The 19,204-nt window shown below is 50.8% G+C and overlaps 1 protein-coding gene across 2 annotated transcripts in view; it reads left to right on the top strand.

Moving 5' to 3' along the window:
* The first annotated feature begins 1,354 nt into the window (after positions 1–1,354).
* ABHD5 (abhydrolase domain containing 5, lysophosphatidic acid acyltransferase) overlaps positions 1,355–19,204 on the top strand; it is a 55,953-nt gene continuing 38,103 nt past the window's right edge. Inside the window, exon 1 of one of the 2 annotated variants that reach the window (XM_077268985.1) lies at positions 1,355–1,558. In XM_077268985.1, the coding sequence (XP_077125100.1) occupies positions 1,365–1,558 (194 nt within the window). In that variant the 5' untranslated portion in view covers positions 1,355–1,364. Of the gene's footprint in view, positions 1,589–19,204 lie in introns of both variants that reach the window. The other variant, XM_077268984.1, reaches the window with a different exon arrangement.

Here is a 19,204-nt window from a genome sequence, read left to right as displayed (position 1 = left end):
CAGCTGCAGCTGTCTGCCTAGCCTTTTCTGGTTATTAATTATACTTGACCCTGTCATTTTTTTAATGGGGGGTCCCCCATTTTAATAGCCAGTAAAGGCTAAGCATACAGCTGTGAGCTGATATTAATAGCCCGGGAAGCTCCATGGATATTAACCCCTTCCCAGGCTATAAACATCTGCCCCCAGTCGCTGGCTTTCCCTCTGCCTGGTTAATAACATTTCAGGGGAGCCCACTCCATTTTTTCATAACTGTATTACGAAAATACATGTACAGTACGCTGCACACGCAAAGCCCCCTCAGTGACAGGGAGCAAGGATCCCCTCCGCACTCACAGACCAGAGCCTGGCATAAGTGGCTGACCAGAGCGCACATGGCTCCCTGACTTTGTGCGGAACACTCTGACAAGGAGCCCCAGTGGCGTATCTGTGCCCTGGGCGCAGTCGGGCCGCCTAATTCGGCGGTCCGCAGTGTCTCCCCCGGCGGCGGCATTCTGCCGCCCCCGGTCTGGGAGTCAGCTGTTCTCTGTGCCGACTGTCAAGCTGACAGCCGGCACAGAGAAGCTGCAGAGCGCTGGCTCCCAATGTGTGCAGAGGGGGAGGGGAGCCCCTGCAGAGTGGCTGCGGCGGGCAGGGAGAAATCCCTGCAGCTCCGCTGCCCAGCGATCTGTCTTCCTGCTTCCTCTTGCTTCCTCTCACCCAGACGCGCCGCTGGATGACATCATCATTCAGCGGCTGGCTGTGTCAGAGGAAGGCGATGGCGCTGCTGCAGAGCGCAAGGAGAGGTGAGAGGTGTGTGTGAGAATGTGTGTGTGAATACGTGTGTGTGTATGTGTGGCTCAGTATTGGGTGTGTGTGTGTGTGTGTGTGTGTGTGTGTGTGTGTGTGTGTGTGTGTGTGTGTGTGTGTGTGTGTGTGTGTGTGTCGCGCTGCAGGGGAATGTGCAGAGAAGTGAATGGTGTGTGTGTGTGTGGGGGGAGGAGAGGGCAATGATGGGGCTGACGGGGAGAGAGCAATGATGGGGATGGTGGAGGAGGAGAGGACAATGATGGGGCTGACGGGGGGGCATATGTCCTGGGGGGGGCGGTAAAATGAATTCTTGTCCCGGGTGCCAGAAACGCTAGATACACCTCTGAGGAGCCCTAAGAACCCAACACCGAGCCGCAGTTTGTGTTAGATAATTTACGACCCCACGTCCTGCTCCCACCCGCTCCCTCCGCCGGCCCAGCCAGCGCCCTCCCACTGACACCACGGTCCAGTCTCCCTACAGCCCGGTGACTCCTCATGTAAACAACCTGCCCACATCCAACATGGCGGCTGCGCTCAGGTCACCTGACTCGTTGTCTCCGCCCCGTTCAGTGTGAGAGATGACGCGGAAAGGGGCGAGTCCGACGTTCTCACAACAAACCGCAGCTGAGCCGGGGACAGCGGGGATTAGAGAGCCGAGCGGAGAGCTGAGCGGACCGAGGAGCCCCGTCATGGCGGAAGACGCCGTAGCGTCTGTGGCCTCCGCGGACAGAGGACTGATCAGCAGCCTGAGAGCGGCCGCCTGGTCTCTTGTGTACGTACCAGCGAGGCAGCTAGACCGAGAGTGAGTGCCCGGGAGCCGGTGTGGCGGGATAGTGTGTGACCTCTGTCGCGATATGGGGCGGGGACTATGGGAGCTGACTGGTGACCCCTGAGCTGTCCGGGGACTACAAGGGCCAGCATGCTGCCACTTCTCGGTCTGTCGGGGGTATAGCAGGCAATGTCTCCATGTTTAACTGAAGGGGTCCTGCATCATCTGCAGTGATCTAGTACATCATTCCTGCGCAGACATCAGGGGGTCTCCAATCAGTCATTCCGGTATCACATGTGATTGTGGCCTCCTGGATCTCAGCGGCTCACAGACAAGAGTGTGGCCAGAGAGCCCCAGACTGCCCTGATGTACGGCTGCCCACGTCACTGGGGTCCGGGCGCGCTACAATGAATGGACACGAAGATCAGTAGTCCTGTCATGGACCAATAACTGTGCACACTCCGGGCCGGCGATCTAGGCTCCCTCTGTGACAGTGACGTGGGCTGGCGATCTAGGCTACCTCTGTGACAGTGACGTGGGCTGGCGATCTAGGCTACCTCTGTGACAGTGACGTGGGCTGACGATCTAGGCTACCTCTGTGACAGTGATGTGGGCTGGCGATCTAGGCTCCCTCTGTGACAGTGACGTGGGCTGGCGATCTAGGCTACCTCTGTGACAGTGACGTGGGCTGGCGATCTATGTCCTCTCCGTGTCCGCGACATGGGCTTGCGATCTAGGCCTCCTCTGTAACAGTGACATGGGCTGGCGATCTAGGCCCCCTCTGTGACAGCGACGTGGGCTGGCGATCTAGGCTCCCTCTGTGACAGTGAAGTGGGCTGACGATCCAGGCTCCCTCTGTGACAGTGACATGGGCTGGCGATCTAGGCCGCCTCTGTGACAGTGACGTGGGCTGGCGATCTATGTCCTCTCCGTGTCCACGACATGGGCTGGCGATCTAGGCCTCCTCTGTAACAGTAACGTGGGCTGGCAATCTAGGCTCCCTCTGTGACAGCGACGTGGGCTGGCGATCTAGGCTCCCTCTGTGACAGTGAAGTGGGCTGGCAATCTAGGCTCCCTCTGTGACAGTGACGTGGGCTGGCGATCCAGGCTCCCTCTGTGACAGTGATGTGGGCTGGCGATCTAGGCTCCCTCTGTGACAGTGACGTGGGCTGGCGATCTAGGCCGCCTCTGTGACAGTGACGTGGGCTGGCGATCTATGTCCTCTCCGTGTCCACGACATGGGCTGGCGATCTAGGCCTCCTCTGTAACAGTAACGTGGGCTGGCAATCTAGGCTCCCTCTGTGACAGCGACGTGGGCTGGCGATCTAGGCTCCCTCTGTGACAGCGACGTGGGCTGGCGATCTAGGCTCCCTCTGTGACAGTGACGTGTGCTGGCGATCTAGGCTCCCTCTGTGACAGCGACGTGGGCTGGCGATCTAGGCTCCCTCTGTGACAGCGACGTGGGCTGGCGATCTAGGCTCCCTCTGTGACAGTGACGTGTGCTGGCGATCTAGGCTCCCTCTGTGACAGCGACGTGGGCTGGCGATCTAGGCTCCCTCTGTGACAGTGACGTGGGCTGGCGATCTAGGCTCCCTCTGTGACAGTGACGTGGGCCGGCGATCTGTGTCCTCTATGTGTCCGCGACATGGGTTGGCGATCTAGGCCTCCTCTGTAACAGTAACGTGGGCTGGCAATCTAGGCTCCCTCTGTGACAGCGACGTGGGCTGGCGATCTAGGCTCCCTCTGTGACAGCGACGTGGGCTGGCGATCTAGGCTCCCTCTGTGACAGCGACGTGGGCTGGCGATCTAGGCTCCCTCTGTGACAGTGACGTGTGCTGGCGATCTAGGCTCCCTCTGTGACAGCGACGTGGGCTGGCGATCTAGGCTCCCTCTGTGACAGTGACGTGGGCTGGCGATCTAGGCTCCCTCTGTGACAGTGACGTGGGCCGGCGATCTGTGTCCTCTCCGTGTCCGCGACATGGGCTGGCGATCTAGGCCCCCTCTGTGACAGTGACCTGGGCTGGCGATCTAGGCCCCCTCTGTGACAGTGACCTGGGCTGACGATCTACGCCGCCTCTGTGACAGTGACCTGGGCTGGCGATCTAGGCTCCCTTTGTGACAGTGACGTGGGCTGACGATCTAGGCTCCCTCTGAGACAGTGACGTGGGCTGGCGATCTGTGTCCTCTCCGTGTCAGCGACGTGGGTCGATATATAAAAATATTTAGTGGATAAAATTAAAATGTACAAATGAAGGATAAAAACCTCATCGCCGTGTTTCTGGTGCATAGTTCCCTTAATAATGAACATCATTGATGGTTATACACCAGAATCACGTCAATGATGCTTTTATCCTTCATTTGTACATTTTCATTTTTCAAAATGGCTGTTATGTAATCATCCACTAAATAATTAGTTTTGCATTTTGGAGAAGCCGGATTTCCTCCTTTTTTTTCTTGCGGTATCAGTGACCCTGAATGCGGGGGCTACGGTGACATGTGTCCTGTGACAGTGGATCTCTGACAGAACATTTTTGCGACTTGCTGTTGCACGACTGTTATCTAATTTGCTGTAGCTGACATGTTTCTGAACGCTCAGCCCACAGGTGGAGGCAGGTCAGCGGACGCATTTGCTGGTAACACCTCAGTGCTTTAAAATCCCTACATAATCCCTTACTATCACTAACGCCTGCGGCTCTGTTCCAGCCCCTCTGCTGCTCCTCAGAGTTCAGTTGATGTGGCTGCAGCGGTGACGTCCTGTCTGCACTGACTAGCTGCAGCGGTGACGTCCTGTCTGCACTGACTAGCTGCAGCGGTGACGTCCTGTCTGCACTGCCTAGCTGCAGCGGTGACGTCCTGTCTGCACTGCCTAGCTGCAGCGGTGACGTCCTGTCTGCACTGCCTAGCTGCAGCGGTGACGTCCTGTCTGCACTGCCTAGCTGCAGCGGTGACGTCCTGTCTGCACTGCCTAGCTGCAGCGGTGACGTCCTGTCTGCACTGCCTAGCTGCAGCGGTGACGTCCTGTCTGCACTGCCTAGCTGCAGCGGTGACGTCCTGTCTGCACTGCCTAGCTGCAGCGGTGACGTCCTGTCTGCACTGCCTAGCTGCAGCGGTGACGTCCTGTCTGCACTGCCTAGCTGCAGCGGTGACGTCCTGTCTGCACTGCCTAGCTGCAGCGGTGACGTCCTGTCTGCACTGCCTAGCTGCAGCGGTGACATCCTGTCTGCACTGCCTAGCTGCAGCGGTGACGTCCTGTCTGCACTGCCTAGCTGCAGCGGTGACGTCCTGTCTGCACTGCCTAGCTGCAGCGGTGACGTCCTGTCTGCACTGCCTAGCTGCAGCGGTGACGTCCTGTCTGCACTGCCTAGCTGCAGCGGTGACGTCCTGTCTGCACTGCCTAGCTGCAGCGGTGACGTCCTGTCTGCACTGCCTAGCTGCAGCGGTGACGTCCTGTCTGCACTGCCTAGCTGCAGCGGTGACGTCCTGTCTGCACTGCCTAGCTGCAGCGGTGACGTCCTGTCTGCACTGCCTAGCTGCAGCGGTGACGTCCTGTCTGCACTGCCTAGCTGCAGCGGTGACGTCCTGTCTGCACTGCCTAGCTGCAGCGGTGACGTCCTGTCTGCACTGCCTAGCTGCAGCGGTGACGTCCTGTCTGCACTGCCTAGCTGCAGCGGTGACGTCCTGTCTGCACTGCCTAGCTGCAGCGGTGACGTCCTGTCTGCACTGCCTAGCTGCAGCGGTGACGTCCTGTCTGCACTGACTAGCTGCAGCGGTCAAGTGTTGATAGGACCCCGCTGATACAGCCCTGTAAAGAAAGGTCAGTAGTAAACTCCTTGAAACATGAGAGCTGTACATTGTTATGGTCTCTAGAGGTGTTAAACAAGGGGTCCTCAGGGTGGATTTGTGGATAGGGCCTCTAAGCTAATGATCCGGTATAAAATGAATGATTTAGCTTTGCTTCTTACACGGTCCGTGATGGGATAATGGCAGCGAGCTGTCCGCCACCTGCTGAGTAATCCTGGGGACGTGACGCAGCGGCATTGCTGGAATGTTTGTGCCTGTTACACCGCCCCTACAGTCACCTCTGTGTGCGCTCAGTGCTCGGTAATGGATTTCATTGTTATATCATATTATTCTCTGTATTTTTGGTCCTGCTTTTTGTTTGTAAGGGGGTTTATATGGTCGGTGTTACCTTTTTTAATCCTTCAATTTTTGGGACTCCTGTGTGACTGAATGGAGAGCCCTATACACCACTCCACTAGCGACAGGAGGCAACCGAGCCCCAGTGGTGGGGACCTGCACCTGTTTACATCTGCAGGAGAAGGCACAGCCCCTGTTAGGCCTGGCATTACATGTGCAGGGTTTTTTATGTAGTTTTTCATGGAAATATTATTAGTTTATGTCCTTTAGTCCAAGTTCAGACAGGCGTATTTCACAGTCTATCGGGTAGCACTCGGTCCAGTGTTATTGTATGGGGCAGAGCAGATCTATGATTATTTTCTCATGCTGATTGGGCTGCAATTGGCAGCGTATATCGGACGGCACGCACCCATACAAGTCTCAGTGCGTATGGAACATCGGACTGCAATCTGATGTCATCCAAGTGCGGTCTGATTACATCGCATGCCGGCCATGGAGGAGATGGAGAAATTACTGTCTTCTCTGCACCTGTGCTGCTATTCCCTCATGCAGGAGCGTTGGGTCACAGTAAAATGACACTCGGCCCACGCTCGCAGCAGGTGTCAGTGTGGTTTTTTCTTTCTTCCCACAGACTCATTAAGGCTGTTTTCACACATCAATTTTTTGGTGTCAGTCTCAATCCGGCGAAATTTGAAAACAATAGATCCGGGAATGTTGCCGCCGGATCCGTTTTTTTCTCATAGACTTGTATTAGCGATGGATTGTGATGGATGGCCACATGTTTCATCTGTCGCTTGCCAGATCCATTGAAAATTGTTTATCCAGTGGCCGGAGAAAAGGGACATAGTAAAAAATTTTTTGTGTCTGTTGAAAAAATGGACAGCGACGGGTCCGTCACTTGCTAGAATGGAAGCCTATGGCGACGGACTCCGTTTTTTTTAACATGCTCTGATTTATTTTCAGGATCCAATTAGCCAGATCTGCTAGTTGGATCCGGTGAAAAAACGAATCTGTTGCATCAGTTTTTCACAATCTGCGACGGAGCTGTTTTTTTTCAACATTCGAGGGATTGTGACTGATGGCAAAAAACTGATGTGTGAAAGCAGCCTGATCTAAAGTGCGGTCCGAATATTGGATGTAAATGGTGCGTGCTGCAATCAGTTTTTTTTCTTTCTTTGTACAGACTGTGTCCAAACAAAAAATCTGACATGCACACGGCCGTATACAAAACATTGGTCTGAGTGCGATCTGATGCTTTGTTGGATCCTTATACTTTGTTTTTTGGCCCTTATACAGGCAAACATTGTACAAGAGTGTGGGAATTTTCCATCTAATTTCAGTGGACAAATATGACTGGTCTCCCATGATGAGCATTTGCATGTCGTTTTTTTTAGGTGGATTCAGTCTGAAAAAGCCAAAGAAATCCACATACGGTAAACAATTTACATGTTCAATCTTTTAATAGAATGTATAAATGCTCCAGACTTCGGAAACCCTCAAAATAGTTAAGTGACATGGTCACTGTTCAGATGGACTTTTTTTTAGAAGTCACTGTCTAGTTCTAGTTGAGACAAGATGGCGGCATGGGGGAGAGAAGACTACTGGCCTTTTCCTGAAGCTGCTTCACCTAGGAAAACCTCAGGGATGAATGAGGAGGGGGTGCACCAATGTCTTAGAGTTTGTGTCCACATATCCTAAGAATTGACATGAGGTTTTGCTTACAAAGAAAAGAAAAAGGTAAAAAAACGCACACTAAAGGCACAATTCCTCATTTTATAGTAATTGGAAGTGCTCTACGTGGATTTGGGAACATAATTCCTGCAAAATTCAGCATCAAAAACCTCTCAAATCAGCTAAGGGAGCTGTATTGTGTTACACATATCACGCACCATCGGCCATTATAACAGGTCATGGCATCTGTACCACCAAAATCTGCACAGAAAACCCTGTTCATTTGCTTTCTTTGCTCTTTTGAGGTGTTTGTTATTCACTCGGCCATGTGTGGACACTTAAGGCTGTGCTCAAAGGGACAAATGGGAGACTGCTCATTCAAAGAAAACATTCCTATCTGTTTTTTTTTTTTTTTTCTTTCGTATGAAGCGTTGCTAATAAGACTCTTAAAGGGAACCTGTCACCCCCAAAATCTACGATGAGCTAAGCCCACCAGCATCAGGGGCTTATCTACAGCATTCTGTAATGCTGTAGATAAGCCCCCGATGTATCCTGAAAGATGAGAAAAAGAGGTTATATTATACTCACCCAGGGGCGATCCCGGTCCGATGGGCGTCGCGTAGGGTTGAGCGAAACGGATCGTTCATTTTCATAAGTCGCCGACTTTTGGCAAAGTCGGCGTCTCATGAAACCGAGCCGATCCCTGTGTGGGGTCTGCCATGCGGTACGCGACTTTCGCGCCAAAGTCGCGTTTCAATGACGCTAAAAGCGCCATTTCTCAGCCAATGAAGGTGGACGCAGAGTGTGGGCAGCGTGATGACATAGATCTCAGTCCCCACCATCTTAGAGAAGGGCATTGCAGTGATTGGCTTGCTTTCTGCGGCGTCACAGGGGCTATAAAGGGGCGTTCCCGCCGACCGCCATCTTACTGCTGCTGATCTGAGCGTAGGGAGAGGTTGCTGCAGCTTCTTCGGAAGCAGGGATAGTGATAGGCAGGGTACATAAAGCTGCAAACCGCTTGTGCTGTAGCGATTTCCACTGTCCAACACCACCTTTTGATTGCAGGGACAGTGGAAGCTACATTTTTTTTCCTCAGCGCTGTAGCTCATTGGGCTGCCCTGGAAGGCTCCCTGACCCTGATAGCTGCATTGCTGTGTGTGTACGCCGCTGTGCAAACCAACTGCTTTTTTCAAAGCACAAATCCTGTTTTTCCTTCCTTTCTGCACAGCTATCTTGTGTGTTTGTCCACACTTTTGTGTGCAGCAGTCCTTGTTATAGCTGCCTGCTATACTTTTCTGAGATAACTGCAGGGAGATAAATATTGGCAAGTCTGCCTCCATGCCATTGCTGTGTGTGGTATCTGTCTCTCATTGTGTGCCACCGAAAACACTGTGTAATACTTGGCCTTTTTTTTTTTTTTTTTTTTCTAAATTCTCCCTTTTCCAAAAAAAAAATTAGTGGGAGATAAATATTGGCAAGTCTGCCTCCGTGCCATTGCTGTGTGTAGCATCTGTCTGTAATTGTGTGGCACCGAAAACACTGTGTAATACTTGGCCATTTTTTTTTTTTCTAAATTCTCCCTTTTCCAAAAAAAAAATAGTGGGAGATTAAGATTGGCATTTCTGCTTGAGTGCTGCTCCTGTGTGTGCCATCTGTCTCAAATTATTGGGGCACAGAAAACCTAGTGTGTAACATTGGGCCTGATTTTCATTTCAGTGTCAGGCACCTATAAAGGTATATATAAATCCTACAGAAGTTTGAGTTCACCTTATAAGTTGTTTTACAGTAACAAATAACGTTACTTTGGTTACATTTTGCAAACAATGAGGAAGTCTAGTGGAAGAGGTCGTGGCCGTGGGCGGTCATTGTCAGCTGGTAATGATGGTAGTGGTGGTGGAGCATCAGGTGGTCGTGGTAAAAGCAGTACAGCACCTAAGTCTCGAGTTGTTGAGCCAGGTTCGTTGTCTGGCTACACAAGGCCTCGAACGCTCTCTTTTCTGGGAGTAGGAAAACCACTTTTGAAGCCGGAGCAGGAGGAACAAGTATTGGCTTTCATTGCTGACTCTGCCTCTAACTCTTTCGCCTCCTCCTCGGAAAGTGCCAAATGTCAGAGCAGTGCATCGTCAGTGGGTGCTCCCGGTCAGGAACAAGTCGCTTCCTTGTGTCCTTCACTAAAAACAACAGTGAAGGATGCGTCAGTCGACACAACAGGTTACTCCATGGAGCTCTTTACACATACCGTTCCTGGGTTACACAGTGAAACAGTTAACAGGCTATGCCCATTAGAAGTTGAATCGGACATGGAGTGCACAGATGCACAGCCACAGCCAGATTACTATGCTGTTCCTTTGACTCAGACCAGAAACTTGCCCTCGCAGTGTACTGAGGCAGAATCAAAACCAGCGGAGACTATGGTGCTCCGTCACGAACGCAATACCACCGGCTTACACGGTGACACAGACGAAGTTGCACACAACATAGAAGAGGAGGTCATAGATGACCCAGTTGTGGACCCCGATTGGCAGCCATTGGGGGAACAGGGTGCAGGCGGCAGTAGTTCTGAAGTGGAGGAGGAGGAGCCGCAGCAGGCATCAACATCACAACAGGTTCCATCTACCGGGCCCGTATCTGGCCAAAAACGCGTGGCAAAAACAAAACCAGTTGGAGGACAGCGTGGCCATCCGGTTAAAGAAGCTCAGTCTGCAATGCCTGAAAAGGTATCCGATAGTAGAAAGAGTGCAGTCTGGCATTTTTTTAAACAACATCCAAATGATCAGCGCAAAGTCATCTGTCAAAAATGTTTAACTACCTTAAGCAGAGATCAGAATCTTAAAAGTCTAAATACAAGTTGCATGCATAGACATTTATCCACCATGCATTTGCAAGTCTGGACTAACTACCAAACGTCCCTAAAGGTTGCAGCACCCTCGGCCAATGAAGCTAGTCAGCAACGCTACATCCCTTCCCTCCCTGTAAGACGACCATTTCCCACACAACCTGCAGTATCTGTGCAGCTTTCGTCGCCAGGCCAAAGCAGTCAGGGAATCACCAGGTTCGTAGTAGGAAACACTGCATGTAGGGCACCGGCAAGAATACCATCTCCAACCCTCTCTCACTCACCCATGTCCACCGGCACCACCGCTAGTTCCACGATCTCCAGCTCTCCAGTCCAGCTCACCCTACATGAGACTCTTGTTAGGAAAAGGAAGTACTCATCCTCGCATCCGCGTACACAGGGTTTGAACGCCCACATTGCTAGACTAATCTCATTAGAGATGATGCCCTACCGGTTAGTTGAAAGCGAAGCTTTCAAAGCGCTGATGGACTACGCTGTACCACGCTACGAGCTACCCAGTCGGCACTTCTTTTCTAGAAAAGCCATCCCAGCCCTCCAACAGCATGTTAAAGACCGCATGGTCCATGCACTCAGGCAGTCTGTGACTACAAAGGTGCACCTGACAACAGATGCATGGACCAGTAGGCATGGCCAGGGACGCTACGTGTCCATCACGGCACACTGGGTGAATGTGGTGGATGCAGGCTCCACAGGGGACAGCAATATTGGGACAGTTCTGCCTAGCCCACGGTCAAGGAAAGAGTTGGCTGTAGGCGTTCGCCCCCCCTCCTCCTCTTCCTCCTCCTCCTGCAGAAGCGAGAGCTCGTCCACAGACCGCAGTCGCACATCCACTCCATCCGCAGCTGCCACTGTTGCACACCAGGTGTGCCATTATGGGACAGCTAGTGGCAAGCGTCAGCAGGCTGTATTGGCAATGAAGCAGAGGCGTAGCTAGGGGTTCAGCCCAGGGGGGGCGAGACATCTGAGTGGGCCCCTAACCTTTGATTACATGGTGATGCACCCTAATAGTGGACGTAGGAGAACCTCATCAGATGATCCTGCTTCAACAAAAAAAAAACATCTCCACAAGACCAATACTGATATTACCACCATATTGTGATCATATAGGGGTAGATACCAGTCCTACAAAGCATACAAGTGATCACTGCACAGTTACAGATAACGTCTTACCACTGACGTTCTTTCTGATGGAATCGTTCACTTTTCCCGTCTTTTCCATCTGGCCCAGACCGACATGGCGACTTCTTCCACCCAGGACTCAGCTGCAGAGAATACAACAAAGACATATTTCACTTCTCATATTCCAGCCATCACTATCTATCCCCAACCTGCACAACCTCCTCATCCTGCTGATACCCCAATACTGAGCTGCTGCCGTATGTGTCCCTATTATTGCTCCTGCTGTGTGATACAAATGCAGTGCTCCTCATACTGCATCACATAGTAATGCCACCACTGTGCCCTTACATAGTACAATGTCCCCTTTGTGCTCTCACAGTAGCCCCAAACTCTTTACAGGCCCCCACACTGTATGATGGCCCTACACTGTATGATGGCCCGACAGCAGCCTTCAAACTGTATAGTGACCCCTGCGTTAGCTTCCACACTGTATAATGACTCCTGCCTTAGGTCCCACGCTGTGTAATGGCCCCCACATTATCTACTACACTTTATAAAGACCCCTCCATTAGCTTCCACACTGTATAATGACCCCCGCATTAGTGTCCACGCAGTATAATGACCTCCGCATTAGCTTCCACACTGTATAATGGAACCCGCTGTAGCTCCCACTCCTTGTATTGTGGTCACTGTCTGTCCCTCTCTGTGGGCTGATACTTGCACAGCCCTGAAATAAATGACAAAGACGTAAACAGAAGAAGCTGCCAGTGGGTGTGTATAGAGGCCATCATATGGGTATAGCTCCCTGAATGTGTCCAGGTAACCCTAAAGGAATACTCTTGTCTGGACAAGACCCCAAAGAGGGAACCAGAAAAAAGAGGGGGAGGTAGAATATTACCAATATAAAGAAAAAAGTACACCCCCTGGCTCTTCTGTTCCTCTTTCCTCTTCTCCCCCTTGGGGATCTTGTGGTCTGAACTGAGTATATGTAAATGGACCCGCACCCATTTACCCATACACACACTGTATACGCCGTACGCACCACACACACACCGTATACACCGTACACACCACACACACTGTATACGCCGTACGCACCATATACACCATACGCACCACACCCACTGTATAAACCGTACGCACCACACATCCACACACACTGTATACGCTGTACGCACCACACACACAAACACACTGTATACACCGTACACACCACACATCCACACACTGTATATGCTGTACGCACCACACACACAAACACACTGTATACACCGTACACACCACACATCCACACACTGTATACGCTGTACGAACCACACACACAAACACACTGTATACACCGTACACACCACACACACAGTATACGCCATACGCAACACACACACACTGTATACACCGTACGCACCACACACACAGACACACTTTATACACCGTACACACCACACACACAGTATACGCCATACGCACCACACACTGTATACACCATTCGCACTACACACACACTGTAAACGCCATACGCACCACACACACAAACACAAACTGTATACGCCGTATGCACCACACACACACACAGTATACGCCATACGCCCCCCACACACACACACACAGTATACGCCGTAGGCAGCACACACACACTTTATACTCATCCTCTTGCGCGGTACCACCAGCGGAACACTGTTGCAAACATGCCACTGCCGGGATCAGCCGAATGACTCACTGACCGCCGCCATCTTTGTACAAGAGGAGCGCATAGCACATGGGGTAGACAGGTCAAAGAAGAGCACAGACGGGGGAAAGAGAGTGGATAGGTGGGTGAGCACATAGGGGGGAGAGATTCTCAACACTACAAAGCCTGCCCCCATTGTGACATTACTGCCCTCCCGAAGCGATAGCATCGGGTCTCCATATAGTAAATATATATTCATCCTCAACTTTTTAATAAAAGGTTTTACCTTTTATTTTTCATATTTCGCGTTTTTTATTTTTCATGTTTACCACCTTAGATTTACGGATATGAAATCCTGCAGACATGGGTCTGATGGGATCCTGACCCAGGCTACAGGGTAGAACATATAAATGGGTTGGGGTCTTATCAGACCAGTGTCTTTGTGTATGTGTATATACAGTATATATATATGTGTGTGTGTATATATATATATATATATAAAAGACTGGTCAGTAATGTGCACTCATGGACGTGACCCTGGCTGCACGACCCCACACATGAGGATATTTGACTCTTTCCCACATATGGTATATATAGAAAAGAGACACACCGTATATCCTTCTCTGTGGGGTCCTGCAGCCAGGGTGAGTGCACATCACATTACTGACCAGCTGCCATAAATCTGCAGTGCCTTAAAAACTGCAGATACAGCGCAGGAATCCTGCTGGGTCTTATCAGGAGAGCAGCAGAGTAGAGTCGAAGTGTGAGCTGTACTTACACCTGTGTCCTGCTCCTCTCTCACTGGAAAAAGATGCTCCTTCCTGTCTGCTCTGCAGCACTCAGCGTGCAGTGTGGGCGTGTCCTCAGTATACTGGAGGCAGGCAGCTGTCAGGTCAGGTACAGTGCTGGCACTCAGCGACAGCGTGTATCAGCATGGGGGGGTCGCTTTGGGGAATTTGTTCCTCTCTCTTCAGCCACTGCCTGCGGTAGTGCAGGGAGATCATGTCTCCCTCTTCTCTACCACGGAGCTTACAGTAACTATATCGGCGGGCTGTGCACGCTGATATAATTAAGTGTAGCATAGCTCCGTGTGGGCCCCTGTGAGTGATGGGCCCGGGGCGATAGCACCCTCTGCCCCCCTGCTAGCTACGCTACTGCAATGAAGTGTTTGGGCGACAACAGACACACAGCGGAAGTTCTGTCCGAGTTCTTGCAGAAAGAAACTCAGTCATGGCTGGGCACTGTACATCTTGAGGCAGGCAAGGTAGTGAGTGATAACGGAAGGAATTTCATGGCTGCCATAGCCCTTTCCCAACTGAAACACATTCCTTGCCTGGCTCACACCTTAAACCTGGTGGTGCAGTGCTTCCTGAAAAGTTATCCAGGGTTACCCGACCTGCTCCTCAAAGTGCGCAGACTTTGCTCGCATATCCGCCGTTAGCCTGTACACTCCAGCCGTATGCAGAACTATCAGCGTTCTTTGAACCTTCCTCAGCATCGCCTAATCATCGACGTTGCAACAAGGTGGAACTCCACACTGCACATGCTTCAGAGAGTGTGCGAACAGAGGCGTGCTGTTATGTATTTGTGGGAGGATACACGGGCAGGCAGTTGGATGGCAGACATGGAGTTGTCAGGTGTGCAGTGGTCGAAGCTACAAGACCTGTGTCAAGTCCTTCAGTGTTTTGAGGAATGCACACGGCTGGTTAGTGCAGACAACGCAATAATAAGCATGAGCATCCCCCTAATGCGTCTGCTGATGCAAAGTTTGACGCACATAAAGGAGCAGGCGTCTGCAGCCGAGGAAGAGGAAAGCCTTGATGACAGTCAGCCATTGTCTGGTCAGGGCCGTGTAGAGGACGCGGTAGCGGGCGAAGAGGAGGACGAGGAGGATGATGGGGATGAGTACTTTTTTTACTGAGGAAGCTTCTCCTGGGCCAACAGAAATTAGTGGCGTTGCAAGGCCGGGTTCTGTTTTTGTAAGGGAGACAAGTGACGTAGATTTGCCTGTAACTGCCCCTCAAACCAGCACAACCGCAGATTTGCCAACTGGAACTTTGGCCCACATGGCGGATTATGCCTTACGTATCCTCAAAAAGGACCCACGCATTATTAAAATGATGAGCGATGACGATTACTGGTTGGCCTGCATCCTTGACCCTCGCTATAAAGGCAAATTGCAAAATATTATGCCACATGAGAACCTCGAACAAATATTAGCAACCAAACAAGCTACTCTTGTAGACCGTTTGATTCAGGCATTCCCCGCACACAGCGCCGGTGATGGTTCTCACACGAGCTGCAGGGGGCTACAGGGCAGAGGTGTTAGAGGTGCACAGATCTGAAGTGGCGTTGGACAGAGGGGTTTTCTGACCAGGTTGTGGAGTGATTTCGCAATGACCGCAGACAGGACAGGTACTGCAGCATCTATTCAAAGTGACAGGAGACAACATTTGTCCAGTATGGTTACTAACTATTTTTCTTCCCTTATCGATGTTCTCCCTCAACCGTCATTCCCATTTGATTACTGGGCATCCAAATTAGACACCTGGCCTGAATTGGCAGAATATGCATTGCAGGAGCTTGCTTGCCCAGCAGCTAGTGTGCTATCAGAAAGAGTATTCAGTGCTGCTGGTTCAATATTAACCGAAAAAAGGACTCGTCTGGCTACCCAAAATGTGGATGATCTAACCTTCATTAAAATGAACCACTCCTGGATTTCAAATTATTTTGCCCCACCTTTCCCGGCTGACACCTAGCTTTCCTATAAAAAGGTCTTGCTTGTGGACTGGTCTTACTGAGTGTTCCAATCTCTTAATTTGCAGCAGCTGTTTGTCCAGCATACGACATGTTTACACATCCCCCAATGGGAAAACTCCCCCCACGGGGCCGTTGTCTCACTCTCGACACTTGGCGCAAGCACCCGTTAGTTACAGTGCTGTTTGTCAGAAGAGGTGGGTGTGCTCGCTTTTGGTCGACGGCACTGCCACTGCGTCCCTCATAGTACAATGTAGTGTCTCTGGTGGTGGTGGTGCGCACCCAACGTCAGACACACCGTTGTAACATGAGGGGCCCTGGGGCGGTACCGCCGGCCACAAGAGAGTCCCCCCCCCCCCCCCCCCAGCTGAAACTGTGCTCTACCACGTGCCAAATTATCTCGCACAGCTCCACCAATGTTTAGTCTATGCGCTGACATCATTCAATGCCTGGCACTGACAATCAATACCAATTTGTTGACATCTATGATGATAGTTACAGTAGTCTGGGTCAGTGTCCTATATTGACACCAGTAAATACTAATTTACTGCCAAATTACTTTGTCATAAACTCTGCAGATGAGCCCACCCCTGTACCTAAGCATGCCACCCTTTTTTTTATTTATAGTTGTTTTGCGAGACATTAACATCTATTTATTTTTTGGGAGTACTAACTGTGTCAGACACTTCTTGCAATACTCCTCCACTGACCACAATGCTGCCTGCCTGTGTATCCATGTAACCGATTTAAAACTGCCATGAGCCTATTGTTTGTTATTTTAGGCCTTTGATAGCCTGTCTGCGGCCCCTACTTTCAATACTCCTCCACTGACCACAATGCTGCCTGGAGTGCCTGCCTGTGTATCCATGTAACCGATTTTAAACTGCCATGCCTGCCTATTGTTTGTTATTTTAGGCCTTTGATAGCCTGTCTGCGGCCCCTACTTGCAATACTCCTCCACTGACCACAATGCTGCCTGCCTGTGTATCCATGTAACCGATTTAAAACTGCCATGCCTGCCTATTGTTTGTTATTTTAGGCCTTTGATAGCCTGTCTGCGGCCCCTACCTGCAATACTCCTCCACTGACCACAATGCTGCCTGGAGTGCCTGCCTGTGTATCCATGTAACCGATTTAAAACTGCCATGCCTGCCTATTGTTTGTTATTTTAGGCCTTTGATAGCCTGTCTGCGGCCCCTACTTGCAATACTCCTCCACTGACCACACCAATGCTGCCCGTGTACCCCTGGAACCTATTTAAAAGTTCATAGAGCCTAGTTATATATTTTATTTACTATTAATAAGGCCATGATGGACTACGCTGTACCACGCTACAAGCTTACCAGTCGACACTTCTTTTGCGAGAAAAGCCATCCCAACCCTCCACCAGCATGTAAAAGACCGCATTGTCCATGCACTCTGGCAATCTGTGAGTACAAAGGTGCACCTGACAACAGACGCATGGACCTGTAGGCATGGCCATGGAAGATTACGTGTCCATTACGGCGCAATGGGTTAATGTGGTGGATGCATGGTCCACAGGGGACAGCCTACTAAGTCTGTCTGCAGTCCCTAATTCAAATTGTCCTCCACTGTCTAAATCGGAGCTTCCACCTTCTGGCTTTCTGCCTATAGTATCAGATATTAAACTGCATTTGGCCTTTAACTTTGGTTACGGCCTACTAACGGTGTCTGCCCCTGCCTGGTGTTTGTCCTCAACTGAATAAAGCTGAGCTTCAACCTTCTGGCTGCTCTCATTAAGTGCTGTGTTTTTAAAAATTGGTGGTTATTAGGGCCTACTAACGGTGTCTGCCCCTCCCTGGTGTTTGCCCTCAACTGAATAAAGCTGAGCTTCAGTCTTAGGCTTTTGGCCTAAAGTATCAGATATTAAACTGCATTTGGCCTATTAGTGTGTTTGGGCCCTTAAAACAGTGTCTGCTGCTCCTGGGTTTGCTACTCCACTGAACAAAGCAATGCCGCTTGTTTAGTCCTGTTACCAATTTTGAACTGCATGTAGCCTACTTTATTCCTTGGCCCTATATATGTTTCCTCTTCATCCTGCCCATTGCCCAGCCACTGCTAGATGAGTCTGCTGGTACATTGACCTAGACCACTACATTCCCCTTGCACTCTACACAGCCAGAATCTGACCCTGCTGAAAGTAAGGTTCCCCTTCCCGCATGTTATACCACCTTACACAGGGACAAAGAGGAAGGTGCAGATGAAAGTGCAGGTTCCTTCATCAGGTGGGGGGGCATACTCGTTGGCGACGTCACTGGCACAGGGCCCCTCAGAGTACGCAAAAGTGTCGCTGCTGGTGGGAGGCGCCCCCGCCGTGCAAACACACCGCTGTACTTTGAGGGGCCCTGTGCCAGTGCCAATGCGAACAAGTGTGCCCCCCTGCTTGCTCAGGATCACAGCACTTGCAACGTTGAAATACTTACCTCTCCCTGCTCCACCGCCGTGACGTAGTCCACGATTCCTGGGCCCACTAAAACCTTGAACCAGCCCTACCCCCCACAAATTTGCCAAATGACCCCCAAGTTCCATTGAACAACTATTATTATAAAGTTAATTAAGATTGACAAGCTTCAGAAACAAGAATGGATGTTTTTGGCATTAAAATGGGCACTGTAGGTGTTTTCCTGGCCTCCACTCACTGCCGACTATGCTTCCCCATTGACTTGCATTGGGTTTCGTGTTTCGGTCGATCCCCGACTTTTAGCGATAATCGGCCGACTGCACTCGACTCGACTCTGGACAAAGTCGGGTTTCACAAAACCCGACTCGATCTTAAAAAAATGAAAGTCGCTCAACCCTAGCGTCGCGGTCTGGTCCGGGGCCTCCCATCTTCTTACAATGACGTCCTCTTCTTGTCTTGACGCTCCGGCGCAGGCGTACTTTATATGCCCTGTTGAGGGCAGAGCAAAGTACTGCAGTGCACAGGTGCCGGGAAAGGTCAGAGAGGCCCAGCGCCTGCAGTACTTTGCTCTGCCCTCAACAGGGCATATAAAGTATGCCTGCGCCGGAGCCGCAGCGTGAAGACAAGAAGAGGACGTCATCGTAAGAAGATGGGAGGCCCCGGACCGCGACGCCCATTGGACCGGACCGCAGCGGGACCGCCCCTGGGTGAGTATAATCTAACCTCTTTTTCTCATCTTTCAGGTAACATCGGGGGCTTATCTACAGCATTACAGAATGCTGTAGATAAGCCCCTGATGCTGGTGGGCTTAGCTCAACTTCGATTTTGGGGGTGACAGGTTCCCTTTAAAGCTCCAGTTTTTTATTTTTTGATATGTCATTTTTAAATAAAACTGTTTTTTAAACTTTTGTTTGAGTTGCCACCATTTGGTAAAACTTTATTGATAAAATCATGTGCGGCTCAAAAGCTTTTCAACTGCGTTTCTGCTGCAAAAAATACATGTTAAAAAAAAAAAAAGAA

The sequence above is a fragment of the Ranitomeya variabilis genome, chromosome 6, assembly GCF_051348905.1.
Source record: "Ranitomeya variabilis isolate aRanVar5 chromosome 6, aRanVar5.hap1, whole genome shotgun sequence".
In the NCBI taxonomy this organism is placed as follows: Eukaryota; Metazoa; Chordata; class Amphibia; order Anura; family Dendrobatidae; genus Ranitomeya; species Ranitomeya variabilis.
The sequence above is the reverse complement of the archived record's forward strand: the minus strand, read 5'-3'. Positions and strand labels throughout refer to the sequence as shown.